Below are 27867 nucleotides of genomic sequence, written 5' to 3'. Positions count from 1 at the left end.
CTAAAAAGTGTGATTTTATTTTGTAGGGACTAAAAACAAAACTGTGAATATTTATAGGGACTAAAAACTTAATTAACCCATTTAAAAATGGGTTTGGACATTTATTACATCAAATTTTAAAATTAAGAAAATATTTCTTCAAAAAAATTAAGAAAATATTTGAGCAAGTTTGTTTATAGATAGAGTACGCCTAAAAAAGAGTACGCAAGGTCCTCGTAAGCTTAACTCAGTTGATATGGACAATGCATGAAATATGCAAGGTTTGGAGTTCGAATCCCGACCACAGAAAAAAAGAGTACGACAAAACTTGTACAAATGAATACGACAAAACTTGTACAAATGCAAAACTCGTACAAATGACGTGTGGGTAAACACCAATCGGTAAACACCAATCAACTTTAAAAAAAAAAAAAAAAAAAAAACTGTTACTTTTTTTTTTCAAAATCAGTTTTTTTTTATCCGAAACGTGCTTGGAAGTTACTATCAGAGGAAAAATTCGGGATTGACAACAACAATAACAATAACAGGTTTTTTTTTTCCTGACTTGGGTTGTTTAATGTTTAGTAAAAGCACAAGGCAGTTGCGAACAGAACACTGATGATGAACGTATCGTCCATACAACAAGGACGGTTTCTAGTCAACACTTCATTCTTACGAGGTGCACTTTAGTCACACAACCACTGTCAGTCTCTTTTTCTCCTTCTCTTTCTTTTCAACATTTTATCAAACACTTGGTGGGTTATTCCAAATTCACCAAATTTCTCATATTCTAACTTTTTTTACACGTACCCACTTTAATTTCATGCTTCAAAATCATTCCTTTCATGGAATTTTGAGATGGGTCGTTCTTAAGATATTGTTATTGCTGTGTTGTTGTCTTTTGTTGTTGATGGAATTTACTGAACCAATGGCATAGTATTTCAGGTGTGTGTAGATTGGCACAAATTCAACGTTTGCAACAGAATCAAAATCAAAGAATTAGAAGGGGTTTCTCCAAAAACATGGCTTGGAGTATGGAAAGATGTGACTTGGGTCTTGATGTTAAAACTGGTGTGGTTCATCCTGCAACAGATGCTTATGCTGCAGAGGCAGTTGAAGCTTTGAAAGCTGGAAAGGTCATTGCAGTTCCCACTGATACACTATATGGATTTGCTTGTGATGCTTGGTATGTATGCTATTTTAATTTTAATTAATTCGTGCTTAAAACTTATTCCCTATATAGCATTGAAATTGTTTATGATTCTTTTAACATACTTCCTATTATATATGCATTTTATAAACACAAAATATGATTTAAATTAATAAGAAATTATATACCTATCAAGCTCCTAAAATAACCATATATAATAACTAAATGAACCTTAGCTTAAAATCTGCAACTGAAAACAAGTTCACTTAGAATCTGCAACTGAAATGATAAAATTAAACACTGGTTTGAGAATGAATTAAACAGGTGAAGTGGATATTGCAGTACACTTTCACTTTCCTAGTTAATAACCCATTTTGCATTCTATTGAAAAGTTAGTGAAATACTAGATACTCTTCAAACCAAATGCCTATAATGCTTGACCACATTAACCCATTTTCGCATGCAGTTGAAAGGAAAATAAATTGGTATGGTTGCGAGAATAGTTTTGATATGGTTGCGAGAACTAAGCAAGTAGGCTGAACTGAATCATAGCATCGGATAAAACAGTGAGTAGAAACTTCACTGCATTGTCAAAATGCTTGGTTGTTTGGGTGGGAACAGTAGCGTGGAAACTTAAATGGCATTAGAGTAATAAAGATATTTGATAAGCAATATTTGATAATTACTAAAAACTTAAACAAGACAGCAGTAATGTGTGATATAGGGCAGAAGAAAAGCTATGCAAAGTTACATTATTGTTGGTTTTTGAAATAATTGGGTTCAACTTTAGCCTATAGGCATATCAATGTTGTTATACAGGTTTAAACCGGTGTGGTTGCTTTATAGTCTGTTGGTTTCAAACACTGATGAAAGCCGAACAGTTAATTGATTTTAATTGATGGTTAATTTGTTTTCGACGATTTGCAGAATGTATTTGTCTATTTTGTGTTTAATGATTTCTTCACAGTTCGACTGCATTTCGGGGTCTTTATTTTCTTTTCTTTTTTTATATCTGAATGCTTCTCCAGATGTGTATGCATATGTCTTGTGAATTCATTTTGAAGAATATTCTGAGATTCTTTATCAGATTTTTTTTAGGGTGATGATCAGATTCTATATAAACTAATTTTACTGTTTTTCTAAGCATTTCCATGAATCCTCTGCGTCTATATGTATCCATCGTTGTTTGTAAAAAAAAAAAAAAAAATGATACTAATCTTCTTTAGTTTCTCTTTCGAATATCATCGTTAATCACAGTCAAGTGAAAAATCCAGTGATTTTTTAGAATATGATACTCGTCTAGAGAATATGACATTCTTTGTGGGAAATTATTGTTCAATAATTTATGTTTTTTCAAAGTTGATTTTAAAGCATTTTATGTTACTGAAAATCAATTGTTGAGCCATCTGCTGATTTTGTTAACAAACCTTTCAATAGCATTAGTGTACACAAGAGAAAATGTTTGCTGTTAAAAGATGATTTTATGGTGTAGTTAAGAATCTCTTTAAACTAATGTTTTTCCTTGATTGAGGTTAAGTGAATCCAAACTTAGCCGCACATTTTAAGCAACTTTGCTCAATAAACAGGGGGTGGTTGTTATTGTTAATGTTTGAAATAATGGCATTAAGAGACAGTTATATACCGGAACTTTGCTTGTTTTATCCTCTGGGATGTATGGATATAAAGGTCAATGGAGGCTTTCAAATGATTTTTTTCCCTACATTTTTCAAGACTTATCTAAAAGTCGATTGTTTATTAAACCATTTAGGTTGTTAGGATGAATATACTATTTTCCAGCAAACTATCAACCAAGTGATTTACAAAATAATTTCAGTAATCGAATATAAAGCTAGTCTCACTTGTATGTGATTAACCAGTACTTTTAAAATCTCATTTGTACTGCATAGTCTCCATATATTTAGACCTATTATGATTCAATTGCTTTCTGAATGATTAATAATTGCTTGTTACCTGTGGAACATGTTGGCAGCTCATTGGAAGCAATTAACAGGATTTATGAGATTAAAGATCGTAAACATACAAGCCCGCTAGCTATTTGTGTTGGTGATGTATCAGACATAAATCGCTTTGCCCTCACTGATCATTTACCTCATGGTCTGCTTGATTCCCTCCTACCAGGGCCTGTCACAGTTGTACTAAGACGAGGTTTGAATGCCATCTGTTGTTTTTGTGTGTGAGTGTAATGGAAAATGAATTTAGGGAAAGCATATATTTTAATCAGATGATTCACAAAACTTGTTTAAAGCAACAATAGTCCTATTTCTTCAATCCCTTTGTACAGCATTTCTTCTGTGAACCTTTGATTTCATTGTAAAGATCCCGTGTAATATATGATTGTATGCTTGAATGTTACAGGTGAGTCAAGTGCGCTTGAACAATCTCTGAACCCAGGATTCGATAGTATAGGAGTTAGAGTGCCAGATTGCAATTTCATTAGGCTCATTGCCCGCGGTTCAGGAACTGCTTTGGCCCTTACCAGTGCAAATCTAAGTGGACAACCAAGTAGTGTTTGCATCAAAGATTTTGAAAAACTATGGGAGCACTGTGCTTCTGTTTATGATGGTGGTTTGCTTCCATCTGGTCGTGCAGGTTCCACTGTTGTGGATCTCAGTACACCATACAAATACAAGATACTTAGACCTGGAAGGTAACCTCTCTACACTTATTTTTGCTGCATTGTTTAAAGATTGGACTGTACAGATATGTCTGATGCAGATGCTAAAATATGTTTCTTTTACATAATCTTCATATATCTAATATAGGATGGTGGTAGGTGTAAGATTTTGATGTTCTAATATTTCACCATGGATATCTAAAACTGAATGATACTGGATTCATCTCCCACTTAGGTTACCTTGTATGTGCAAAATGCATATGAAACACGGTCATCATAATTTTGAAGCCTTTGAAGTTTGAAATAATTTTATAAAGCAAACAACCATTTTGGTCCTTGAATGTTTGAGGCGTTGTCACTATGGTCCCTAAACGTATTGAAATTGCAAACACATCCCTAGTTCCTCTTTTGTTAGTTATTTTATGGATTAACCAACGAAAAACACATTCAAGGATTAAATTGACTACTTAAAAACATACTCGATGACCAAAATGACTAATAGAAGAGATACGTGTGGATGTGTTTGCAATTTCGATGCATTCAAGGACTATAATGACAACGCTTCATACATTCAGGGCCAAAGTGATTGCTTACTTTTATGGGTCAAAACTACATGTGAGCCGTACGATAGATAATTTAGGTTACTTGTTTGGAAGAAACAGTTTTTGGATTATAACGTACATTTGATATTTTACAGATATGAATTTTCTATTTCATTAAAATTCATTGATTGTGTCCTTGTTCGCTTTCAATTTACAGCGCGAAGGAAGAGACTGTTGCCATCTTGGAGAAACATGCTTTTGTTGAGGAAGTGCGACATACTTAAATTAAATCAGTTGTGATTCTTGTGATCCATTTGCAGTGCCACGTTCTAGGTATTTTTCGCTTGCAAAAATCAATTCTTTTGCTTGGACATGAGAGGAAATATCTCCAAGCTAATTTCTTTCCATGAAGTGTATAAGTTATACCATAGGATCTTTGGGGGGTGCACGAACCCACATTTGACAATGTTTGAAACAGACACATGTGGTCTGGGTTGCACGAAGTTTTAAAAGCTCATTATATTCTGTAATAGTGAAATTAGGTTTTTGAGAACCTAACATGTTACTAAGTGATAATTATCTTATTTATCTTAGTAAATGAAAATGATAGAACTTGTGCTACGGTTGATAAAATACATTTGGTTGGTAAAAGCACATTATGAATTAGTGGATTACTGCTGTATTTGTTGTGACATCTTAGGCACATAAGGAAACCACAGGATTTGGATGCTTTATCATGTTACTTGTGCATCATGAAATATGTTACTTGTTTGTCAAAAATTTACTTTTAATAGAGCCCATCTCATCTCTATATGATTAAAGAAGCATGTTACTTCTTTAATAGTTTTTAAAATATCAGACGTTATTTTCTATTTCTAGAAAGAAACAAAATTATAATCTTTTGTAAAGCTGATTTGATTATAATGACTTTAAACATTAATTTTGTTTTCAACTAGTGAAGCTGTCAACTAGTGTTTGTTACTCATCTCCTTTTGTTTGAAAAACCATCTTCCTTCTTTGATGCTCAATTTTCCTATAACTTTTTGTTTTGTTTAAGCTAAGGTATTATTTGCACACAATTGTAAAAACTAATCTGGAAGTTATTGAGATCTGTTCAAATAGTTCACCTCTCTAAGTATATGTTATTACATACGCTTTGATAAAAATCGAAATTATGATCAAATAGTCAAGGGACTCTATGTATCTCTTGTACTACATTTTATTAGTATTATAACGACTTATTTTTGACAACTAATTGACAAATAGAACAACAGTATACGTACATAGTTTAACGCATGAAGAAAGATTTTAAATTGGATTGATCAGATTAGGATTAAAAGAAGCTGTTGCAGGAGTAAGTGTCATCTCAATCCTGTGGCAGAACCTAATTTTGTCTTCAAGAAAGTACACAAACACAATGGAAGAAATAAATTGTTTTCAAAAGGACAGTTGGTTTGATTGAAATTTGATTGGCCAATGATCACTGTCGTGTTATGCTGTAAAAGTGTATATCTTTAATGTGGTGATAAAGATTGATTTTGAAACAATTTATTTTGTAAAATTGATTTTAGTCAAAAGTGGGTTGGATGGGAAGTTTTTCTTTAGACTAGACACTCGTAAAAATGAGTGTTGAAATAGATTTACGTTTAAAAATTATGTTCAAAGTTAAAAGTTACAAATCATAATTTCTATTTAGAATAAATTTTAAAGGTAAAATTAAATCTTCTTAGAAACGAAATCATATTAAAATCAATTATACACCTTTAAAATAAGTGTGATCCATCCAAAATTGAAAAAAAAAAAATACACTGTTCTGTTCTACTCTTGACAATTAGCGCATGTTCCAAAAGCAGTATAAGGAATTTAATTTCAACACAACTACCAAATAAAGCTGGGTCATTAGACTCTGCAAGCAACTGCATTATGGATACAAACCAACCAAGGAGGCAGAGAGTATAGAGTACTTTGCTTTGCCCCTATTAATGACCGCATGTAACTTGAACAATGACAATCACATGCATGTTTGAATCCAATTTTGGAAGAGATAAAAGTAATTATATAAACATACTAATTGATTGACATTTTTCAATTTTCTCAAATATAATTGATTATGCTATGAAGACAATGTTTTCAACATTAACCATTAACTAAAAAATAGATAGCTGACCAGCTGAGTTTGTAAGGGAGCATCTAGGTTCAATTCTGCTTAGCACACTATTGGTGGTGTAGTTCATGCATCTATTTTGTGATATTACAACTAAATTATCATTTGTGTTTATTTTTTATATTTGAATACTAGTATTAATTTGAATTATGTTTGAAAAAAATTGGATTAATTTGCCACTTTTTTATACAATTGCTTTTAAATAGAATCAGTTTTCTTTTTTTAGAAAGTTAAATACATGTGAGACTTTTTTTTACAAGAATTAATGCAATGACATTACTATGTGGTAAAATAATCATCTCACATTAAATATCATTGAGTTCCCTTCTAAAAATAAAAGATTAAATATCATTGTGTGACATTTGACTTTTTTGTGTGGATGTGACGTTTGACTTCTAATAAAATTCAAATTAATTTTCCCTTCAAAAAAATAAATTCAATTAATTGCATCTCAAAGTTATTTATTACAAGTTAATGGTAAAAATAATTAATAGTAGATATATAATAAGTGCTCCAAAAACATTCATTAGCATTTCTCTAATTAAAAAATTACTATTAGTTTAAAAAATACAATATTATAATTTTCAATACATTGAATACACAAATACACAAAATTTTATAAAATCTTTTAACTTAACGTCTTTGAAGAGTGTCTCAAGGATGCTCAATAGTATTACAATGACAATGTTGATTAAATTAATTGAATTTTTTTTACCAAATTAACTGTTTTTGTTTTGAAAAAAAAAGAGCATCACGCATGGAAATTATTGTTTTATCAAGATGAATGGAATAAATTTAAAGCATTTACAATAGTGAAATTAAAATACTAGTAGCAAAATACAGAGCACAATGATATGGGATTCAGAGTAATTAAGATTCATGACTATAGTTGACTCCAATGGATAATTTTTCAAAATCTTAAAACGAAGTAACAATATCAAATCTTCAAAGTCTATCCCAATCTCAATCATTAACAGATTATTGCAAAAAAATCAATAGTAATCATAATCAAAAATCTAGAACAGTATACGAATGAATGCTGCTAATTACTTCTAATAAAATTGTATAATCTTTGGCATAAACTCATACATTCAAATCAAATCGAATCTTTTACAGAAGTTCTCTTCTTGCTGTGTATCCATACTCAGATCTCTGAATATTCTGTCTACGCTTCTTCACCACCATCGCTCCCAATGCAACCACACCTACCGCCGCAATCACTCCAACCGCTATCCCTGCCTTTTTACCGGAACTCATTCCTCCACCGGACGATTTTCCATCTTCGCCGATGCCAGTGTGGTTTACTCCGTTATCATCCGCCACATCCGGCGATGGTGAAGGAGAAGAAGAAGGAGAATTCTCTGGTGAAGGTGCTGGTGGTGAATCGGAATGAGGAGACGGAGTTGGAGTTGGCGCTGGCGGTGATTTTGCCGGAGAAGGAGTCGGAATCGGAGTTGGAGAAGGAGAATTTACCGATGAATTCGTCGCCGGCGACGGCGACGGAGCCGGAGAATCAGCAGATGAAGCGATGTTGACTACGAAAGAAAGAAGAAGGAAAACAAGAGAGAATCTTGCAATTGAAACTGAAGAATTGAACGCCATTGATGAATTTGAATGGTTGGATCTGAAATTGAGTTGAAAAAAACGGTTACGAAGAATGAAGTTGGATCTGAAAAAATGGTGGTGATAAGAGAGAAATGAAAGGTGGTGGGAGTTTATATAGGGTGAAGAAATTATATGAGGATGAAATGGATGGCTGTGATTGGTTGTGATTATTGTGAAGTGACGCGGATGTGTGACACGTGGATTGGGGGGTGTGTGAAATTTGGAAAGTAAACGTAGTTTTGCGGAAAGTTGGAAGTTTCGTGAATAGTGAGAGAGTGAACGTGAAGTTGGAAATGGAATGCACTTGTGTGTGCAGCTTGACACAGCTGTGACTAATTAATTATCGTTTATGGACTATGGTTTGATACTTGATAGCCATGTTCCAGTTATGAATATTCACATTTAAGCTTATGATCTCAAATACATCAAAAGAAAGAAGAAAAAAAAATATGCTACTATTGTTGATGAATATTCGCATTTAACCCAATTATATGATAACATTTATCGATTATGATTCAACCGGTTTAAATTATTTACCAGGAATTACTCCCTCCAGTCATATTTATATCTAAAAAAATAATTTTTTAGATTCATTCAATAACTAATGTATTTGGTCTATATCAAAGTCAAATACATTAGTTATTTAATGTATTTAAAAATGTATTGTTTACATATAAATATAGTCGGAGGAAGTATTGGTAAACATTGTTCATGGGTATCCGCTTCGTTGAAGTGGATCATCTTCAAAATGTTTCTCTTGATTGTTTGTATTAGTTGTTGAATGATGTTTTTGGGTTTGACACTCCTTTTTTAACAAGGTGTTGGTCGTTTTTTGGACTCAAGTCCTTCTTTATATAAAAAAAAATATTTATATTTGAAAAAAAATACTGTCAAACTATTCAAATAAATGAACAATATTCCTAAAAAAAAGTAAATGAACAATAGATAGTGTTGGTTCATGTTCAATTATTTGACTTGTTTAGTTTTCTTCTTGGATTATGTCAAGGCTTAATTCGCAAAGGTTCATAGTCCAAGTAGGCAAGTACAAAAATTACTGTGTCACAAAAATTATTGTTTTCTCATCACCATTAAACCTCACTAACTTAATGTTGAAGGTCTTATTTACTACTATAAGACCTTACTATAGTAAAGTCTACACCTCATCTATAAAAACGTATTCAACCATCAAACCATTGGTTCTCTAAAGTCTCACTAACTTAACATTGAAGGTCTTATAGTAAAGTCTTACTAACTTAATGTCGAAGGTCTTATATGTATATCAATCCTAGGAGAGTAGCAACGCCATCCTCCCTCATATCCAACCATCTCATATGATCAGCATCCTAATGTAACCCATGAGGCCATTCGTGATCTTAGGCCTCATATTTTTCTCAATTTTTTACTATCTAGACTTATACAATTTGCTGAACAAATCATTAATTACTTAAAAGATGCGAGACAATAATAGCAATTGCCATGTATTCCTCTCAGAAAATAGTAATTTCCATGCAAATTGTTAAGTTGTACTATCATTATCAAATATCGGATAAAGAAAGAAGATAGAAATAGATAGGGGTGGGAATAGGTCAGGCCGTCCACAGGGCCTACGACCTAGTCTATTTAAAGCTTAACTCGGCCCAGCTCGTTTATTAACAAGGTCAGACTCAAGCTTTTTATAAGGTCTATTTAATTAAACAGGTCAGACTAAGGCTTGCAAAAAAGCATATTAGGCTCATCAGCCGGCCTATTAGGCTTTTCATATATAATATATCATTCATTATTGATATTTTTGAAGTTTTTCTTCATAAACACAAGCATTCGTATGATTGGTTATTTAGTAGCTGATATATTGGTGTGATTAGACCTTCGTAAGAATTCATTATTTAGTAACAAACATATTTGTGTGTTTTAGGCCTTAATGAGTTTTGGCCTATTTAAGAGTAGGCTTATATGTGTTACGAGACCTTAGCATAAAGTAGACTTTTAAATAGACTTTCAGGCTTCATCAAGTCTTTAAAAAGGTCAGGTCAATAATGTTTGAAGTAGGGCAGGTTTAGGCCTTACAAAGCCCGGCCCTAAAAATAGATAATGAAATTGTCTCTCACGTTACTCACTTTTTTTTTTTCCATGCCTTTTATTTAGGATGGCATTACTTCGTAAATAAACCCTTTGCTATATTTTTGGAATGTGCAATCATAAAATGACTGTGTACCACTACGGCTGCCAAATAAAATTATTTGATTAGATTTTCCTACTCGGGAGAAAATCATCATTATATTTTATAAAAAGCAGATGCAGTAAATGATGGTGTGACATGATATAATAGAATAGATTGAAATATATAATTGATCAATTGAATTTTTGTGATTAAACGAGCTTCATAAAAAGAAAGAATCGTTTAGAAAAACATAAATTTGATTTTTGTATGGAACAACTTTTGATCAGAAACTTTACTTATCTCTTAACTAAAGTCTGGATTATCATGACCCTCTTCCCCTAATAACCAAGATTAACAAAAAAAAAACTAGATTGAAATATAAATGTTTTAGTAAAGGAAGGGATATGTGTAGTTGTGAATGGCATGCATTCGTGGTGTACCTATGTATGAGTGGTCTTTATTGCATAATCAAGCATATCCATACTCCATATCTATTTAAAAAACACTAAACCAATCTTAATATAAGTTTTCCTGCAATTTGAGTCAAAACCGGAGATAGTATTCCAGTTTACAAAACGTGCATCAGAAATATTAAACTAAGTCATTCGAAAAAAATTCAAACTAAAAAACTTTTTATTACTTACTGAATTCGGGAAAGTTGAAAGTGATAGGGAAAACTGTTGTAAAAAGTTAATTGGTAAAATGGATAAAATTAATTTTTTTTTTGAGGAAAAAATGGATAAAATTAATATTTTTTTAATGATTTGTAGGAGTATTTAAAATCGATGCATTGATTGTTGTTAATTGGTTCAACAGGAATGATAAGTAAACACAAAAATACAAACACAAATATGACATCATACTCTGTTACTCAATACTTATATTTTTTCTTTTTTCTTTTTTCCTTTCTTTCCTTCTTTCTTGTTTACCACCATCTTTCCCTCGTTTCATTTTTCCCTCTTGTTTCGTTTTCATTCCCACGTAAACCCAAATTTTCCTCATTTTTAACCCGACACCCGTGTTAACCCGCCCCGTGATACCCACGGTTGGCTCGGATAGTTCGGGTCTTGGGCGGGTTCGGTTGACTTGCTCAGCCCTACTATAAAGTATAAACTTCTAAAATTAAATTACGAAACTATGCAAACAATAAAATAATCAACAAACTTCTATTTCTTTGCTTAAAAAAAACAAACTTATATTTCCTTTCTAAAGAATAAATAAATATAAATTAATAAATGTTATTTAAAGAATAAATAAATATAAATTAATAAATGTTATTATTTTGAAGTCTAGGAATAATACTGTCATTTTTAAAATAATATTACTTCTGTATTTTCTCATTCAGTACACAAGTAAAAAGAGAAAGAAAAAAAAAAGTCCGCATCTTTCTCAACTATTTTTCATATATTTCTCTTTTTGTAATTTAGGATCACATTTTTGAAATATTTTGTTATTTAATTATATTTCTATGTCATTATATTATATGAGCAAATATCTTTATATAATTATATTAGTTATTTATCAATTTAGGGTTTTAATTGATTAGTGATCGAATTAAGTAATAAGGTTATTACATTTTTAATTAAATAATTAATTAAATATTTAATTAATTGATATTAATTGATTAGTGATCGAATTAAGTAATAAGGTTATTACATTTTTAATTAAATAATTAATTAAATATTTAATTAATTGATATTGGCTCAATGAGTGGATGTCCGGATTACCCATTAACAAAATAATGGGAAACCTCAATGATCATTCAATATAAAAGAAGCTATGGTCCCAAATACATCGTACACGACAAAACTCTCTCTTCTCCCCATCTGAAGAGAACTAGAGGCATAAAAATACCGGTTGAGAAAGAACCAAATCAACTGTCGCTAACCTATGTTGTATGTTTCAGATCACCACACCTCTTCTCTATTTATCATTGTTGTTGAGAGAGCTGTCATGAAAGCTTTATCTAGGTATTCATAATATCCTAATTCTTAATATCCTCGATAAATAAAAAATGTCGTAGATCCGTTCATAATCATGTTCAATGTTTTATTTTGCTTCCGTTATTGATTCATAATTATTGAAATCTGTTTTGTTTAGATCTAAATTTCTAACACACATATCATTTTATAAATATTAATGAAGAATTAATCATTGTTGCAAGATCTTGAATTTGAACTCTCTTAAAGACTTCTATCAAATGGAAAGACTTTTGGGTCATATCGTGTCCTTGTTATTGAATTGGAGGAATAAAGAATATCGCGATTAGAATTTTGTGAGACTTGGTCTGCATGTGCAACAAGTTTTAAAGTATGTGCATGAATACAATAAGGTTGTGAAGGCTTTTAAAGTAGCAACAAACTTACTAAGGAAGTAGTTCTAGTTGGGTGGAAGCAGCCACCTATAGGGTGCGTAAAGTTGAATACAGATGGCGCAAGCAAGATGGGTGAGATTGGAGGATGTGGAGGTGTTATTATAGGTAGTGATGGGAAGTAGATTGGTGGTTTTACTAAAGGTGTTGGTTCGTGTAGGTGTGGTGCTTATATGGCAGAGTTGGTTGGGGGGGGGGGGGGGGGGGGGTTACGAGGGCTTGAAGTATGCTAGAAGACTAAGCTTTTCAGTTGTGGAGTAACATGCTGATTCGTCGGTGGTGGTGCAAATGTTTTCTAAAGGAGGATGGGGCAGTCATTGTGGTAGGTCGTTGGTTATGAAGATTCGTCGTCTTTTGGAGATGGAGTGGGAGGTAGTGGTGCATCATTCATATCGAGAAGTAAATTAATGTGTTGATGCTCTAGCTAATCTTGGGTACTCTTTGGGGTTCAATATGATGATTTTTGAGACATGTAACTTGGTAGTTACTGACGTTTTGAGGATTGTTACCACTCGTTTGGTAGTTATGTAGTTCTCTTTTCCCGAGCTTCGATCCTCTTTGTAATACAAAAAAAAATACTCTTATGAAGACGATTAACCTAACACATAGACTTCGTGAATGAACTCAATTGTTAATAACATTACATAATATATACAGGAGTCATAGTTCGAACGTTAAACACTCCACTTTTCACTTTAAAAAGTTGAATTTCCAACGACTACTTAAAAGAGAAAAAGACGATTAACCAAACAACATCGATTATCGACAAGGTTAATAAAAAAATGATTTTTTTACACCACCGCAAATAGAATTAGGCAGCAATTAAGTTAGTACTATGTATTTTTCTAAACCCTAAACAATACAATAAACCCCATTCTATTTGCCGCATCTATTTTTACTCTACACCTTTTTTTCTCAACTACTTCTTTCTTTCCTTTACCGAACAGAGTATAGGTCTATTTCACATCGCAAAGTAGAATGGCGACGATGAACAAGAAGACCAAAGGCAAAGTGGCGAAAAGCAATGAAAAAGAGATGAAGAAGAAAACTACTATTCACGATAATGGAACCAACAAAGGAGACAATAACAACAACGTTTTTGCTTCCTGTTCCTTTTCTAGCCTTGGTCTTCACCAAACCTTATGTGACCAACTTCGTGGTAACTCTTTCTTTCTTTCTTCAATTTTTGTGTTTTAAATCATAATTCACTTCATGGGCAAGCTTCAATTATCCAAAGTTTTAATCTTTTTGTTTGTTTATTTATTTTGGAACAGAAAGAATGGGTTTTGAAGCTCCAACGTTGATTCAAGCTCAAGCTATTCCTGTTGTTCTCTCTGGTCGTCATGCGTATCCTTTTTATTTTGTTTCTAAACAATAAAATGTGTTTTACACTGTCAGTGCATATCTATTAAACTCATTTATAAAATAATTAATGATAATATTAAGGTTTATATTGGAATAAACATACATTTGTTAAATGATTTCTTAATAGGTGTGTAAAAACCTTAAACTATTAATGATTTGAAATGGAGGGATTATGATGTTACTTCATGCTATAACTTGTTGGGTTTTTTGTTTAATTGGATTCTTTAATGAGAAAATTTAGATTGGTTAATGCTGCTACGGGCACAGGGAAGACTATTGCATACCTGGCTCCGATAATTCATCACTTGCAGAGTTATGATAAGAGAATTCAGCGCTCTGATGGAACATTTGGTGTGTGTTGTTTTTGCTTTCAACACTATTTAGTACCATTGTGTCATTGTTTTTCATTATTTACATATTCACCTATTTGTTCAGCTTCTATTGTTTGAGAGTTGAGATAGATAATAGGTTACACTACTTAGTATTGGTTTTGTCATGTTACTTTGGATACGGTGACAACTGACTAGATAACCAAAACAAATTTTTACTATGATAACCTTAAATTATCCAATAATTGAAAAGCTGAAACCGTTAAGTGAAAACAAATTAATTCTTGTGTTCAACATTCAAGATAATTCATCATCAGAAACACATGTAAAACTGTATTCACGAAAGTTTAATCTAACTAACCTATCAATATCACTGTTTTAGTGTGTGAAAATATTTATCAATTTCACAAATTTAATTAGTTTATTGGCAATAGCGTTGGTTCTTGTACCAACGCGTGAGTTATGTTTGCAGGTTCATGAAATTCTTCAGAAGTTACTGCACCGGTTTCATTGGATTGTTCCAGGATACATTATGGGTGGTGAAAGTAGATCAAAGGAGAAAGCCAGGCTGCGCAAAGGTAGAAATCATGTTTATTCATCATCAATACTCATCGTCTGACTTTATCTTTGAAATATGTTCTTTATTAGTTGTTCAAAAATTAAACCAGGAATGTTGTCGAAAACGGGAAATGAAATTATAGTAGAAAAATTAGTGTCATAGTATCCTTCTAGGTAGTTAAAATTATGATAAGATAGTTCAATTTTATGATTTTTCTGCGCATCCGCAATCCCAATACCGTGCTAGAACATTTTCTGATTTTTTAGTTCGTCAGCGATCCTTGTATTGTGCTATAACACAATCTAGTGAAATTGCTTGGGACTTCTGTGCATACTTGTTGAGTTGGTTCGGATTTCGCGAATATACAGAGTCCTGCTTCTGGAACTGTAAACTCTTGTTTATTGACCTTCAACCAAAAGCTCAAGTCTGTCATTATTCTCCTCCTTGACTTGCAAATCCTTCCACAGTTCCAGTCTTTGATGCTAGTTCCTTTGTATCCCTCCCATTGTACAAGTGGTTGCTGTCTTTTCTCTGCATAAGCTGACGCTGATTGCGTCAGTTTCCGGGTGTTTGGTTGTGGTGAATGTTGAATTTCATCATGCAGTTGTGTGAGCTGTTTGGTTTATGCCTTGTCGCTTGCCAAAAATTTCTTATTTTGTTTTTAGAGTTGTCAAGTTGATTAAACTTTGGCTTAAGCTGTTAAGCTGTTAATTTGTGAGATTATGGGTATTTAATCAATTGCTTGTAATGATTCAATTATAGGCTTTTTCTTAACGTATGATTATATATGAAATTTTTAGGATCTTATAATCCTTGTTACGATTCCACGGTGTGTGATTTTTAGTACCCTTTGCCAATTGTATGTAGGATCTCGGATTCAACAATGTTTACATACATTAGTATGTTTAAAAGAAAATTTATCTATCACCTAAAGGAAATGGCACAACGACAAATATTGACGAATTTTTAACCTCTGTGATTCCTATATAGGCATATCAATTCTTATTGCAACTCCTGGGCGCCTTTTAGATCACTTGAAGAACACATCATCATTCGTGTACACAAATTTGCGCTGGATAATTTTCGATGAAGCTGATCGGTATGGTTTTCATCTATTGCTGCAGTAGAAATTACATTATCTATGCATAGTAACTTGATACTGTTTTCTCAGTGCATCTTTACCTGACATGTTTGTCTTTTCGTTTTGCAGTATTTTGGAATTAGGATTTGGAAAAGAGATACAAGAAATACTAAATCTTTTAGGTTCAATGAAGACAGGGCACGATGATCAAGAGAATGGAGTTTCAAGACCCTCTAAATTTCAAAGACAAAACCTGCTTTTATCAGCGACCTTAAATGAGAAAGTAAACAACCTTGCTAAAATTAGCTTAGAGGATCCAGTTATGATTGGTATTGATGATAAAATAATGGAACCAACGTCAAGAATTAGATTTGATAATTCAGATTGCGATGAAGACAATGAAGAGACACATTCCAGTAAAGTACCAGCCGTAGGACCTTTTAAAGTGCCCGAACAGTTAATTCAGAGATACATAAAGGGTATGCGATAAAGTGATTATAAATTTCTTCTGCAAGCTTTCTACTTTAGTATAATGTTTTAAGATCATGCATACCTAATTGGATTATTATGCAGTGCCTTGTGGATCACGGCTTGCTATACTTCTTTCTATTCTAAAGCATCTTTTTGAAAGGGAACCTTCACAGAAGGCAAGGCTTTGATGCTTGAAATTAGTAGATTTTGCACTCTGTATATTATTCAATTGTTTTTATTGCTTAAATTATTGCTTGTCAATAGGTATATGATGAAATGAATGTCACAAATCATGTTATCTCGTCAAATTAGTCCTTTATTTTTAAAAATGTGAACGATGTTGCACCAAATTCATTTTTCATCTATGCATGTACAAAAAGTTTTACTTAACCGTTCAAAAAGGTAAGTGACATCTTCAATTCATCAAGACAACGTCTAAATTACATCGTAATGACTGTTACAATATCTAGTCCATCAAAATCAATATAATCTAAGGTTATGCCCTCGTTATTGTCAACGAGAGTCTAATTTGGTTCTGAGTGGCGAAACATTTTCTATAATGTATCATTCAATACAATGATAATGTGATCAAATTTGTATCATAAGTGAAGTAAAAATGAAAGTTGGTTCAACGGCATAAACATTTTTATAGATAAAGAACTAATTTGACAAAAAAAAGATAAACGACATGTTTGAAGTTTTAAATCAAGTTAAAGGACTTGTTTTGTAGCACTGCCTTTATTTTATTTTTGCTGTCATGCTTCTGTCTGGAAATTGATGCAATCTGCTATATTTTTATGCCAGATTTTTAGTTTCTTTCCATGGACCGACATTTGCCATTAATCACATTTGTTTCAAAATACTATGCCTTCCTTATAAGTCACATCATTCATCTATTGACTCCACAGGTTGTGCTATTCTTTTCAACATGTGACGCAGTGGACTTTCACTACTCATTGTTAACCGAATTCCTTTTTTCATCCTTTCCACAAACCGAAGAAGGGAACAGAACAATGTTTCTTGGATGCAAAACTCTTAGGCTACATGGTAACATGCAACAGGAGGACAGGACAACCAGTTTTCAGGCCTTTAAAACTGAGAAATCTGCACTTCTTTTGTCTACTGATGTTTCTGCCAGAGGCTTAGATTTTCCAAATGTTAGATGCATCATACAATATGATTCTCCCGGAGAAGCCACTGAATATGTGCACAGGTACCTAATTTATCTTCTGTTTTTCTTTGGTTAGGGTGTATGTTCCAATTATTGATTCTTTCTGTTCTTCCTATTGTAATCCGAATACAAATGCTAGGACCAGTTTATATAATCTTAAAAAAAAATTGGTTCATTTACTGTAAATTAAATAGGACTAGGAAATTGTCACATGATATTATTAAAATATTCCTTTCAAATATTCATTTTCACTTGTTGAAATATTTGTATATGATTTAAACTCCAGATTACATATCCAAGTCAATAATTTAATAGAAGTTAGACTTCGACAGATAATTACTAGTTTATATTGGCTAGAATATTAAAATGCGGTGCTGATAAAAAGTAAATTGTATCAAGATTTAATGGCTAAAAAGTAAATGTAAAACATTTCCATCATTATCCTCATCGGTTGCCTTTATGCTGTTTTTTTGGGTAGTGGCCGGGGTTTGAACCCCGGACCTTGCATATTATTATGCATTGTCCATACCAACTGAGCACTCGGACGCCTTTATGCTGTTTATCCAAACATATTATATTTCTAGAATCGTAAAGGTGCTCGCTTTGATTTTAACAAACGTGAGTAAACGGGGCTTGCTACACTAGATATCTCATCTAGTAGATTCGAAAATGTCTTCGATATCCCAGTTTGTGAAAAATCATAATATTCCCATATGATTTGAAAGGCTATCTTATTAATGGTCTATCGTTAAATCATGACGCAGAGTTGGAAGAACTGCTCGACTTGGTGAAAGAGGAGAGTCATTGTTATTTCTGCAACCATCTGAAATAGACTATTTACCAGACTTGCAGAAACATGGTGTCTCACTGGCAGAGTACCCTCTTCTCAAAGTGTTGGATAGTTTCCCAATGTCAGCACAAAAGAACAACATAAAGAAATCTGTTTTCATAGACATGCATCCATGGATCTTGTGTCTCCAGAAGGCACTTGAGTCCTGCATCTCGTCCAAGGTGATCCTCATTGCTAATCTTATTGAATTCTACATTTGTGAAATTGTATCTAACTTTTTTTTTATCCTCTTTTAGTCGGATAACATGTCATCGAAGTTAAATTTGGAATCATCGTTGGAATTTGTGTAGAGTTTATAACTTCTAAAAACTATGAAACATTTCATGTTGGTTTATTGCATCTGCTAAGCAATTTTTAATTTTTTTATTTAAAAGATCTGATAAGCAATTGATCTTACAAACAAGTGATAATCAAAATAAAAATGCCTAATTTTCCCTTTCTTCTGTGTTTGGGAGTTCTTGAGTGGAGGGAAATGGGAGGTTAGTGAAGAAAGGGAGAGGGATATTCCTTATTCTTAATATATCAATCATGCATGCACTGAAGTTGAAGAATGTAATCATTTTGATCTGCTCACACGCGCGCGCGCACACACTCACACACATATATATATTTATTTATTTTCCTTCCATCTCCAGTTTTAGTGGCTTGTTTTTGTTTTTGTTACATTGTTTTAGTGGCTTGTTTATTCCTTGTGATTTTTCACTGAACATTAATATTTTTCATAGTATTTGGATTAGATTATTTTAGCTCATCTACTCATATGAGCTCTTGTGAAACTGTTTAGGAAACAGCTTATGCCATACATGTTCATCAACTGTTTTCAACATATATCCATAAGCTCTATAGAATAACTTATGAAAGCAGCTTATAGCTTATATAAAATTAGTTAACCTTATTTTATCTTTTGTTATAGAGTTAGCTTATAAATAAGCACTAAGATGAGAAGTGTCTATGCTATACATGTTTAATTAAGCTGTTCATCCAAACAGGTTGATAACAATATGATCCTAAAATGGATTTTTGTTTCTTCTTTGTATTCACAAACCAATTCTTGCTTTGTCATTGTCAGCCCAAAATGGAAGAACTTGCCAAGAGAGCATTTTGCTCTTGGGTCCGTGCATACACAGCGCATCGTGGGGAGCTGAAAAGAATATTTATGGTTAAGAAACTTCACTTAGGGCACGTAGCAAAAAGCTTTGCATTGAAACAAACACCCTCCTTAGTTGGAAAGTCTTTCCAAAACCAAACTAAGAAGAGAAAGAGATTTGAGAAGAAAAATGGGCCATCGAATAAGAGAAAAGTTGCACGGCGTGTGACATAATGCAGACCATGAAAGTGGCTTATAGTGCAAGTTTGATGAAGCAAATGGTGTCAAATGATGACTACCAGAATCTACGTCATTGTGTCAACAAAGTGCTCTCTTTAGTGACCTGAGATCAAGTAATAGCATAGCGCTAAAGGCCTTCAAATTCATCGATAGACAAGAATGACACTGACATACAACATGTCTGTTTCTTCAGGCGTCCTTAAAAACATGTTGGTTTCAATGAAAGAGATTCTTCTCAAGAACAGATTTTTGAAAGTGTGCCACATTGTGTAGACGACTTATCTAAACACAAGAATGATATGTGGATGGTACGGTATTGTAATTTCATTTAGTTATGGTTGTGGTGTTACTTGGAATTTTGTTTTGTTTTGCTAAGTTATTTGCACAATAATGTTGGAAGTATTATTACGACCATCAAATATGAGTGGTTGAAAGTCAGAAAGAGTAGGGAAACAGTTCTACAAACATGTTAGGATTTTAGCTTCTTCATCAAATACGTTTCATTTTAAAAGCACCATTGTTGTTGCTTTGTCTTTAAATACGTTTATGATTAATTTAGTTTCTCTTTCAGTTATGGAAAGTGTCATTGGATTAGTCAATGAGTGTAATAGGGTCATAATGAGTGTAAGAGTGAATTTAAAGAAAGTGTTGAAAAGTGACTATTCATATCACTATTCATGTTGGTTTCATTGCATGAATTTAATAGCGGGGTTCCTTATTTTGGAAATTGGTTTCACAAAGTTGCGGGTCATACATTGAATTCATGCAATGAAAAAGTGAGATTTACAGAAAAGAGTATCACTAGCATTCCTCTTATAAATAGAACCGGTGTGAGTATTTTACGATATAATTCATAATACAAATTGAAAGAGAAAGAATACTTGCCATCACACAAACTTACCAAGACCAGAATAAATCAGCACAACCGTATATGGCCATATTTAAGGAGAACCGCTTTTAAAAGGACTACCGTACATAATATATATGATGGCCATATTTAAAGTGCACCACTTTTAACATGACTACCTCTGCTCAATGTGAATTGTAAACATTACTATCTTACCCCTATCTAACTCTTGCTCTTATATTTTGGTACCAACTCCTCTTTCTTTTGAAGTCCCTACAATTTATAAGATTCAAATATCGTATGCCTTGCTAACTTTATGGGTAAATCTCATCATTGGGCAATGAAGGCCCTCGAAGTGGTGGCAGTGGCACTAAAGCCAGTCTTATGCATGGTCTTTGATGTGGTCGGGGATGTGCGCAATACTTCAGTGGTGTTGTGTTGTGTTATTTGCTGGAAGCTTATAGCTTAGATCCCTAGGATAAGGGTGTTGCTGAGGCAAATAAGAGGGGGAATAATAAGGGGCTGCGTGTGCAAAAGGAAGGCACATAAAGCGTACCAACATAGACAAATCAAACAAAATCAACAAAAAACACTGAAGAGACAGCCAAGAACATCGGTGTGCGCATTATATAAGAGAGTAGTTTCGATCTTTTTGACTAGGGATTTGGTTTGTGTGCAAATTGACAGGGGCAAGGAGGAACAAGCAGCGGATGAAGTCGGAAGAGGATTATGTCATTTTAAATGGGAGACGACAAGGGTTGGAGAAGCAATGGAGGGAGAAGTTGACATTATAGGAGTGATCAAGGAATGCTTCTGATAAAGTTGTGTACTGTAAATGTGACATTCACCAGCCAAACATAATTTCCAATGGTACGTTTTTTAAAAATAAAAAATAAATAATATTTATCTACCTACTTAAGAAAGTTTTATCAACTATCAAGCTTAAACTAAGGAAATCAAGCTTAAACTAAGGAAAAAAGTAACCAAATAATCTAATACGAAAAATAAATAAACCGCTGATAAAGTAAAATATTGGGCTACTATTTTAATTCAGTCTCACAAAATTCTAATACAAAAACATTTAAAGCTGAAGAAACTAATACACAAGTAAACATCAACATCATTTTTCCACTTCCCTTTTCTTTTCTATTTGTCTTTGGCCTGGCAAGGGAAAATAGACATTTTTTCTAACTCAACCACTGCAACTTTCTTTGCTGAGCAGCTAATCACTTTACTCTTATCATCTGTCTAAACCATACCTCTTTATAAATAGAAGTTTCCTTTAACTCTCACAATTCATCCTTCACGTCTGTGCTGCTACTCTGACTCTCCTTGACGTCAGAATTCGCACTATCGGTTTTAGAAGTTGAGGTTGGTTTCTGGAGTTGGAATGGGATTGATGCATGTTTCTTGAGGAATTTATAAAAAGCCACCACTGTCCGATCCACATCAACAGTAATCTGCATACGCAATGAGCCATTAGATCATCTACGGATAAAATTAGGTTATGTAGAACCGGGATATAATGGAGAACTTGTGTGTTGTCGTTTAATATTCACTTACAGGGTCGGAACTCTTTTTTCCTGCTGGGTAGAAGAGGAGAGTAGGGAACCCATCAGACTGCAAAGTGAACAAAACTTGGTGAGTCCACATGTACACACACATGCAAAAGCCACAGTGGCTTCTGATGTAATGCTTAAATGAAAAATCCAAAACTTAACATGTCACTTTAATTACAATGGGAATAGCACATATTATAAGCTACCAAAATCTAGTTTATACTGGGTTTTACCTTTGCCCTAGGATGCTCATTTGTTGTTCCATCCATCTTGGCTACTACAATGGATTCAATGCTACGAAGATGTTTGGCGAGCTTGTTGTATGTTGGTTCCAAGGCTTGGCAATGGCCACACCAAGGAGCATAAACCTAATGTTATAACAATTAATTAACACAAACAACTTAACAAGCTCCACACAAGAAAATAGAACTTGAAATTGGTGGGCCAAAATTATACCTCAAGTAGAACATCCTTCGACTCATCCAAGACAATTTCGTCGAAGTTATTGCCAACAACTATTTTTACATCACCATCATTCTGCCATCAAGTTAGAAAATGTGTTAGAGATGCAAAAAATGGTAAGCAGGATATACGTCGAAAATAGAATGACTTACACTTTCGGGAATAGGATCTGACTTGAGAAAAGGTTTTAGCTTGTCTACAAGGAAATCTTCCCCAAATGCCTGAATAGAAACATAAAGACTTGAAATTCTTAGCCACAATCTCTATTTGCTAAAGCAGAGAAGACATTCTTACATATTCCATAGCATGATAAAAAAATGCAAGAGAGCCTCGGCAGAAACAGAGAAAAGAGTACCTTAATATTGTCAATGGTCACCTCTCCATCAAGCAAAAATTTTCTTCCATCCTCGTTTCCTGTGAATGCAAGTACCTATATTCAAAGTTTCATCTTTTACTTGATTTTCTTGAAATTTAAATTATATAATATGTCAAGAATCTCAAGACTCATCCACACAAAAGGAAAAGAAAATTATTACTTTGGGAGTATTTCCAGAAAGACCAAAATAATCTGCAACAGGCTTTCCAACATCTTCATTATCCATTTCCACGTGAACAAAGATCAGCTGCAAAGGATCATTGTACAGTAGAAATATGTCATTGTCGGCAAATCAAGATTCTTTGGGGAAGTGTGGAAACTAAAATTTATTCTTTCTTAAATTTTAAATGATGCCTAGGAGTTTTTTTTTACGGGATGATGCAGAGGATTATTATGAGCATGACAACAGAAATATATCAAATTTGAAATATCCAAAGATTCGGCATAAGCAATATCAAATGCTATATTCTGATGATTTACAAATAAGGATATTGTTGCTAATCGTAGAGTGAGGTGTACATCAAGGGAAATTTTGGTAAAATTCAAAACTATTTCATAAGTCACAACTACTCAGATTCAAAGCAAATTCACAGAGAGATGACATTCTATACACCAGTGCAAAATATTTTTAGACATCCATCCTAAACATCAAAGCAAACCACACCATGACGCCACTTTGTCGTGTTATTCCTAAACATCTCCACAGATAACTACATGGTATGATATGATTAGATGAATGTGTAAAATAGTTTACACTAACATTGTATACAAACTCATTCACAAATCTATATAATTTAAGCTGGTTTCAAATAATGTTGGTTTGTTAAAAAACTTGAATCTGAATATTTCGCTCTTACTAATAACAAAGTTTGTACAAGTATTTATATACATGAGGGGAATAATAATCCAAATAGTAAATAGTACTGAGATCCTATCATGATCCTTAACTGTGGAGTCAAATCAAATATCCCTATAAATATTAAAGCTAATAATAGAAAGAGGATAATAATAAGAAATCTGATTACAGTCAATAACAATATCTCAACAAAAAAAAAAAAAAAAAATTGAACTAGCATTATACCAAATGGTGCATCCATTTTAAGAATATTAAATAACAAAGAGACAGAAAAACAGGAAACAGGAAACTTAATATTAAATTAAAAAGTGGTTAGTTTAAGAACCAACTCTATGATGTACTATCCGTTGAACTCCTTAGGACTTAAAATCTAATAAAACCTAGTTTCAATAAACCCCAGTGATTACAAACACAAGATTTTAACATACTCCATAGGATCTGATTACAAACACAAGATTTTAACAATGGCTTATAAGGAAAATACCTTCCCTTTGAAAATCTTTGCTGCTTCTTGAAATACTATAATGAACTTCGCTGTATCATTTGAAGTGACAAACAGCAACAACTAAAAGCCAAGTTTAAAACACAACAATGTTAGGTTTATTAAGATCACATTTTCAAGGAAAGTTTCTTCCTAGATTAACAATATAAAACGATAAGAGATATAAGCAATTACCTGCTTCTTGATTGGACTTTCAAAAATTACGGGGGCACTTTCCCTTGTAAAAGCGTTGACCAACGGAAGCTTGTTGGATGATACAAAGTTGGCTATTTCTGCTTTTACAAATTGGCCATCTGCAGAGACGATGAAATATATTAAATTAACATTAAAAGCCAACTGATGTGTTTTCGTTATTCTAGAGAGGGAAGAGAGTGGAACAAGAAAACAAACCAAAATGGTTCAGTTTCTCCTCCTCTTTCTTGAGCAAGACCAAAGCAGGGCGCTTGACATTTGGGTCAATATGGAAAAGCTTGGCCACATTAGGAATCACGGTTTGGTAAAAATTGACACCATCCTCAAGTTTTGATGCTGCAGCTAGCTCGTCACTTTCAGCACCCTGCACATTATGACAGAAAAAGAAGGCATCAGACTCATCAATCAACCAACACTTTCATAGACTGAATCATCAAACTTCAAATTCATTACTTTAGTCCCAGAGAATCAACACGGCAAATGGTCTCTATATAATGGATTAATTAAAAAGGAAACAAAACCGTGAATCTTTTTATTACTATATACAACAAAACTATTTTGTACGATCCATATAAACAAAGCAATGAATTTATCAAACTATACTAAATAGGCATTTAAATCACAAAAAGCGGAAGTAATACTTTATACTCCTAAATTGCATTTGATAAAATATGGGAAACAATAATCCAAAAACTTACAACTAAGGAGTCAAGGAAGCCCAAAACGACTTTAGTTTCAGAAGTCAATATGCGTTCAGCATCATCCAATGTAGTTATGTTGTATACACCAGGTCCTGTCTTCTTCTTTATCCATGTCACTATAGCTTCTCTACATACAGCAAAATTGCAACTCATAAGCCGGTTTCAAAATCAATGCCCCACCATTTAAAAAAGCAAAACTCTAATTATAACCTATATAGCACCGACACTTCAAATTGACACTGCATGTCCAGAGTCCAGGCAACACCAGACAAATATAGTTACATTTAATCACTATCATTTTCTCAGATTATTACCGGTATCAGTGTCATATCGGCGTCATAAATTATAAACACTATCATTTATGATCACAATTGAAAAAACGCAAAAGATCAAAACTTGGATTGAAGTAAAGAAATGTACTTAGTTCTTTGGCCATTGTAAGGCTTATGAACTCCATCAATGAAAAAGTAAACAGTAGGAAAACCCTGAACATTATACTCATGAGCCAATTCATTTTCCACCGAAGCATCCACCTTAGCCAAAACAACACCATCTTTCTTCAACTCCGTCGCCGCCGCAGCATACTCCGGCGCCAAAGCTTGACAATGACCACACCACGGAGCATAGAATTCAACCATCACGAATTGGTTGTTCTCAATTACGGTAGTGAAGTTTCGCTCAATCAAAACGACAACATCTTTCTCATCCACTTCTGGTTCCTTGAAGTCTTCATCGGAGTGTGGATCGTAACCGGAGAAATCGCCGAATTCGTCGCCGTCATCGTCGAAGTTATCGGGATCTGGGAAATCGGCGTGGTCGTGGTTGTGGTGTGTGGTGGTGGTGTCTTCTGGTTCTTCGAGGAAGCTGAGATCTTCATCGTCGTCGATGTCGTTTTGGGTTTTTTCGGAGAGAGTGAAAGAGAATGAAGAAATGAGAAGAAAAGTGGTGAGGAAGAGGAAAACGACGAGTCGTTTATGGTTTAGCATTGTGACTGATCTGAAATGGAATTTGGGTTCAGATTGTTTGGGTTTTGACTAACGTTTAGTGACTGAAGTAGTAACTATGTGATGACAGAAGCAGTAGTCACTATGCTGATTGCAGATCTGTACTTGTAATAATGTGATACACTACACATCTTTCAAAAACAAAATCATACTAATGCATATTTTTTATCGTTAATATTTTTAATTATCTATTATAAAAAATTATGAAAATTTAATATTTTGAAAATATTCATCGAGAAGAATCCAACAACATCTTAAATGATATTATTTATATTTTGTATATTATTATAAAAATATGGTCAAAGTATGTCAGGTCAACATTGCACATTATCAACCAGGTCATATATTATAGGACGAAGGGAGTAACACAACTAGACCAAAGTCGGTAAAGTGTGGCGTAATAAATTGGTTGAACTTGTTTTATGAATTAAATGAGACAAAACTTGAGCTCAAAATTAAATCCATTAGATAAAGGAGTTGAACTTAAACTATGTTTGAGTCAATTTGTTTGGTTCATGAACCAACTTTATATATATAGGGGTTTGTTAGGATACACCCACTAATTTTTATTAAGGTGTGTTTTAGCAAATATATAACTAAAAAGTTGTTAAATACATCTTAAATGAATTTTGCTAAAACACACCTTCTTAAAAAATAAGTGGGTGTACGTTAGCAACTCCTATAGGCATTTGCTAAAATACACCCACTTAATTTTTAGAAGGTGTTTTTTAGCAAGCTATAACTAAAAAGTAGTTAAATGCACCTTAAGGTGTAGCTTGCTAAAACACTCCCACATAAAAACTAGTGGGTGTGTTCTAGCAAATCCCATATATATATATATATATATATATATATATATAACACTCCCTTCGTTTTACTTTATATATAAATATAAATGTTAGCATATTTATGATTTTAAGTGATGATCAAAAGATATTGTAATTTAAAGAAGGGTCGATAATCAGGTTACATAAATGCATAATAACAACTAAAACATATACGATCATATAATGATTTTAGTTGCGTGATCACTATCGTATGGTGAAAATAATTTGAAAAATATAGTGCAAGGTAATTAACCTTAATCATCTCGTAAGGATATCTAATTAAAAGCAAGTAACAAAATGAGTAAATAGGCAATTACCCCCAAGAAATCAACAAAACTTCAATTACCCTCCTGAAATTGCACAACGTCAAATTCTTCTGTTAGTCAACATGACGTTTTGCAAATACCCCCTTGAAGTTTTGTACTTATGTGCAAATTGCCCCCTGAACTTGAATTTTTTTTTTCTTATCTTTAAAAGTGATTGCATTATCACTGAATTTAGAAGCATATTAGCTAAATTTTGACAATGAACAACCATATATTGACAGTATGGTAGAAAAATTGGCAATATTTGGTAAACTCCACAATAATGTTCAAAACTCAAGAATATTTACAAAACAAACATAAAAGTGTTTCTTTGTTACAACATCAGATGTTGTTTTTTCTTTTTCAAGTTGTCCTTCACCCCATTAGAATCAAAAGGATGGTGACTATCATGTTTTTTTATTCTCTTAAAAAATATAATGAAATATACATAATATAATATTATTACCATTCCTTTGAAT

General features: G+C 33.0%; 4 protein-coding genes across 7 annotated transcripts; 2 read left to right on the top strand and 2 right to left on the bottom strand.

The window, feature by feature from the left end:
• Positions 1-546: 546 nt before the first annotated feature.
• Positions 547-4977, top strand: LOC146930422 (uncharacterized). 4 transcript variants are annotated; one of them, XM_085701970.1, is made up of 5 exons: positions 547-658; positions 925-1165; positions 3120-3295; positions 3506-3797; positions 4524-4977. In XM_085701970.1, the coding sequence occupies exons 1-5, from the start codon at positions 598-600 to the stop codon at positions 4588-4590; spliced, it is 837 nt and encodes a 278-aa protein (XP_085558096.1). In that variant the 5' UTR covers positions 547-597; the 3' UTR covers positions 4591-4977. The 4 variants fall into 4 exon arrangements, with proteins under 4 accessions (XP_085558096.1, XP_085558097.1, XP_085558098.1 ...); XM_085701971.1 differs by having other exon boundaries at positions 547-682; XM_085701972.1 differs by having other exon boundaries at positions 547-682; positions 917-1165.
• A 2437-nt stretch (positions 4978-7414) lies between these two features.
• Positions 7415-8422, bottom strand: LOC146930421 (proline-rich family protein). The gene has a single exon (XM_085701974.1). The coding sequence runs from the start codon at positions 8070-8072 to the stop codon at positions 7581-7583; it is 492 nt and encodes a 163-aa protein (XP_085558100.1). The 5' UTR covers positions 8073-8422; the 3' UTR covers positions 7415-7580.
• Positions 8423-13501: 5079 nt separating this feature from the next.
• Positions 13502-20199, top strand: LOC146930420 (DEAD-box ATP-dependent RNA helicase 17-like). Its single transcript, XM_085701969.1, has 10 exons — positions 13502-13763; positions 13879-13951; positions 14211-14320; positions 14733-14876; positions 15848-15956; positions 16068-16417; positions 16512-16585; positions 17318-17622; positions 18345-18591; positions 19500-20199. Exons 1-10 carry the CDS (start codon positions 13583-13585, stop codon positions 19749-19751), a joined length of 1845 nt encoding a protein of 614 aa, XP_085558095.1. The 5' UTR covers positions 13502-13582; the 3' UTR covers positions 19752-20199.
• Positions 20200-21624: 1425 nt separating this feature from the next.
• LOC146930419 (protein disulfide isomerase-like 1-4) lies at positions 21625-26333 on the bottom strand. Its single transcript, XM_085701967.1, has 12 exons — positions 25673-26333; positions 25250-25379; positions 24750-24915; positions 24534-24652; positions 24342-24422; positions 23162-23248; positions 22981-23055; positions 22778-22846; positions 22620-22700; positions 22397-22531; positions 22168-22224; positions 21625-22064 (listed from the first exon to the last, which is right to left on the bottom strand). The coding sequence occupies exons 1-12, from the start codon at positions 26236-26238 to the stop codon at positions 21894-21896; spliced, it is 1737 nt and encodes a 578-aa protein (XP_085558093.1). The 5' UTR covers positions 26239-26333; the 3' UTR covers positions 21625-21893.
• Between the last annotated feature and the right edge of the window lie 1534 nt (positions 26334-27867).

Source organism: Medicago sativa, chromosome 4 (genome assembly GCF_051527215.1).
Source record: "Medicago sativa cultivar Bolivia chromosome 4, Bolivia_mono, whole genome shotgun sequence".
In the NCBI taxonomy this organism is placed as follows: Eukaryota; Viridiplantae; Streptophyta; class Magnoliopsida; order Fabales; family Fabaceae; genus Medicago; species Medicago sativa.
The sequence above is the reverse complement of the archived record's forward strand: the minus strand, read 5'-3'. Positions and strand labels throughout refer to the sequence as shown.

Coding starts and splice junctions, on each gene's coding strand:
- LOC146930420 (XM_085701969.1), top strand. CDS start 13,583: ATGGCGACGATGAACAAGAAGACCAAAGGCAAAGTGGCGAAAAGCAAT. Junction 13,764..13,878: donor CTTATGTGACCAACTTCGTG/GTAACTCTTTCT, acceptor ATTTTGGAACAG/AAAGAATGGGTTTTGAAGCT. Junction 16,586..17,317: donor AAAGGGAACCTTCACAGAAG/GCAAGGCTTTGA, acceptor TTGACTCCACAG/GTTGTGCTATTCTTTTCAAC.
- LOC146930421 (XM_085701974.1), bottom strand. CDS start 8,072: ATGGCGTTCAATTCTTCAGTTTCAATTGCAAGATTCTCTCTTGTTTTC.
- LOC146930422 (XM_085701970.1), top strand. CDS start 598: ATGATGAACGTATCGTCCATACAACAAGGACGGTTTCTAGTCAACACT. Junction 3,296..3,505: donor CACAGTTGTACTAAGACGAG/GTTTGAATGCCA, acceptor TGAATGTTACAG/GTGAGTCAAGTGCGCTTGAA. Junction 3,798..4,523: donor AAGATACTTAGACCTGGAAG/GTAACCTCTCTA, acceptor TTCAATTTACAG/CGCGAAGGAAGAGACTGTTG.
- LOC146930419 (XM_085701967.1), bottom strand. CDS start 26,238: ATGCTAAACCATAAACGACTCGTCGTTTTCCTCTTCCTCACCACTTTT. Junction 24,916..25,249: donor GCTTCCTTGACTCCTTAGTT/GTAAGTTTTTGG, acceptor CATAATGTGCAG/GGTGCTGAAAGTGACGAGCT. Junction 22,701..22,777: donor CAGATCCTATTCCCGAAAGT/GTAAGTCATTCT, acceptor ACTTGATGGCAG/AATGATGGTGATGTAAAAAT.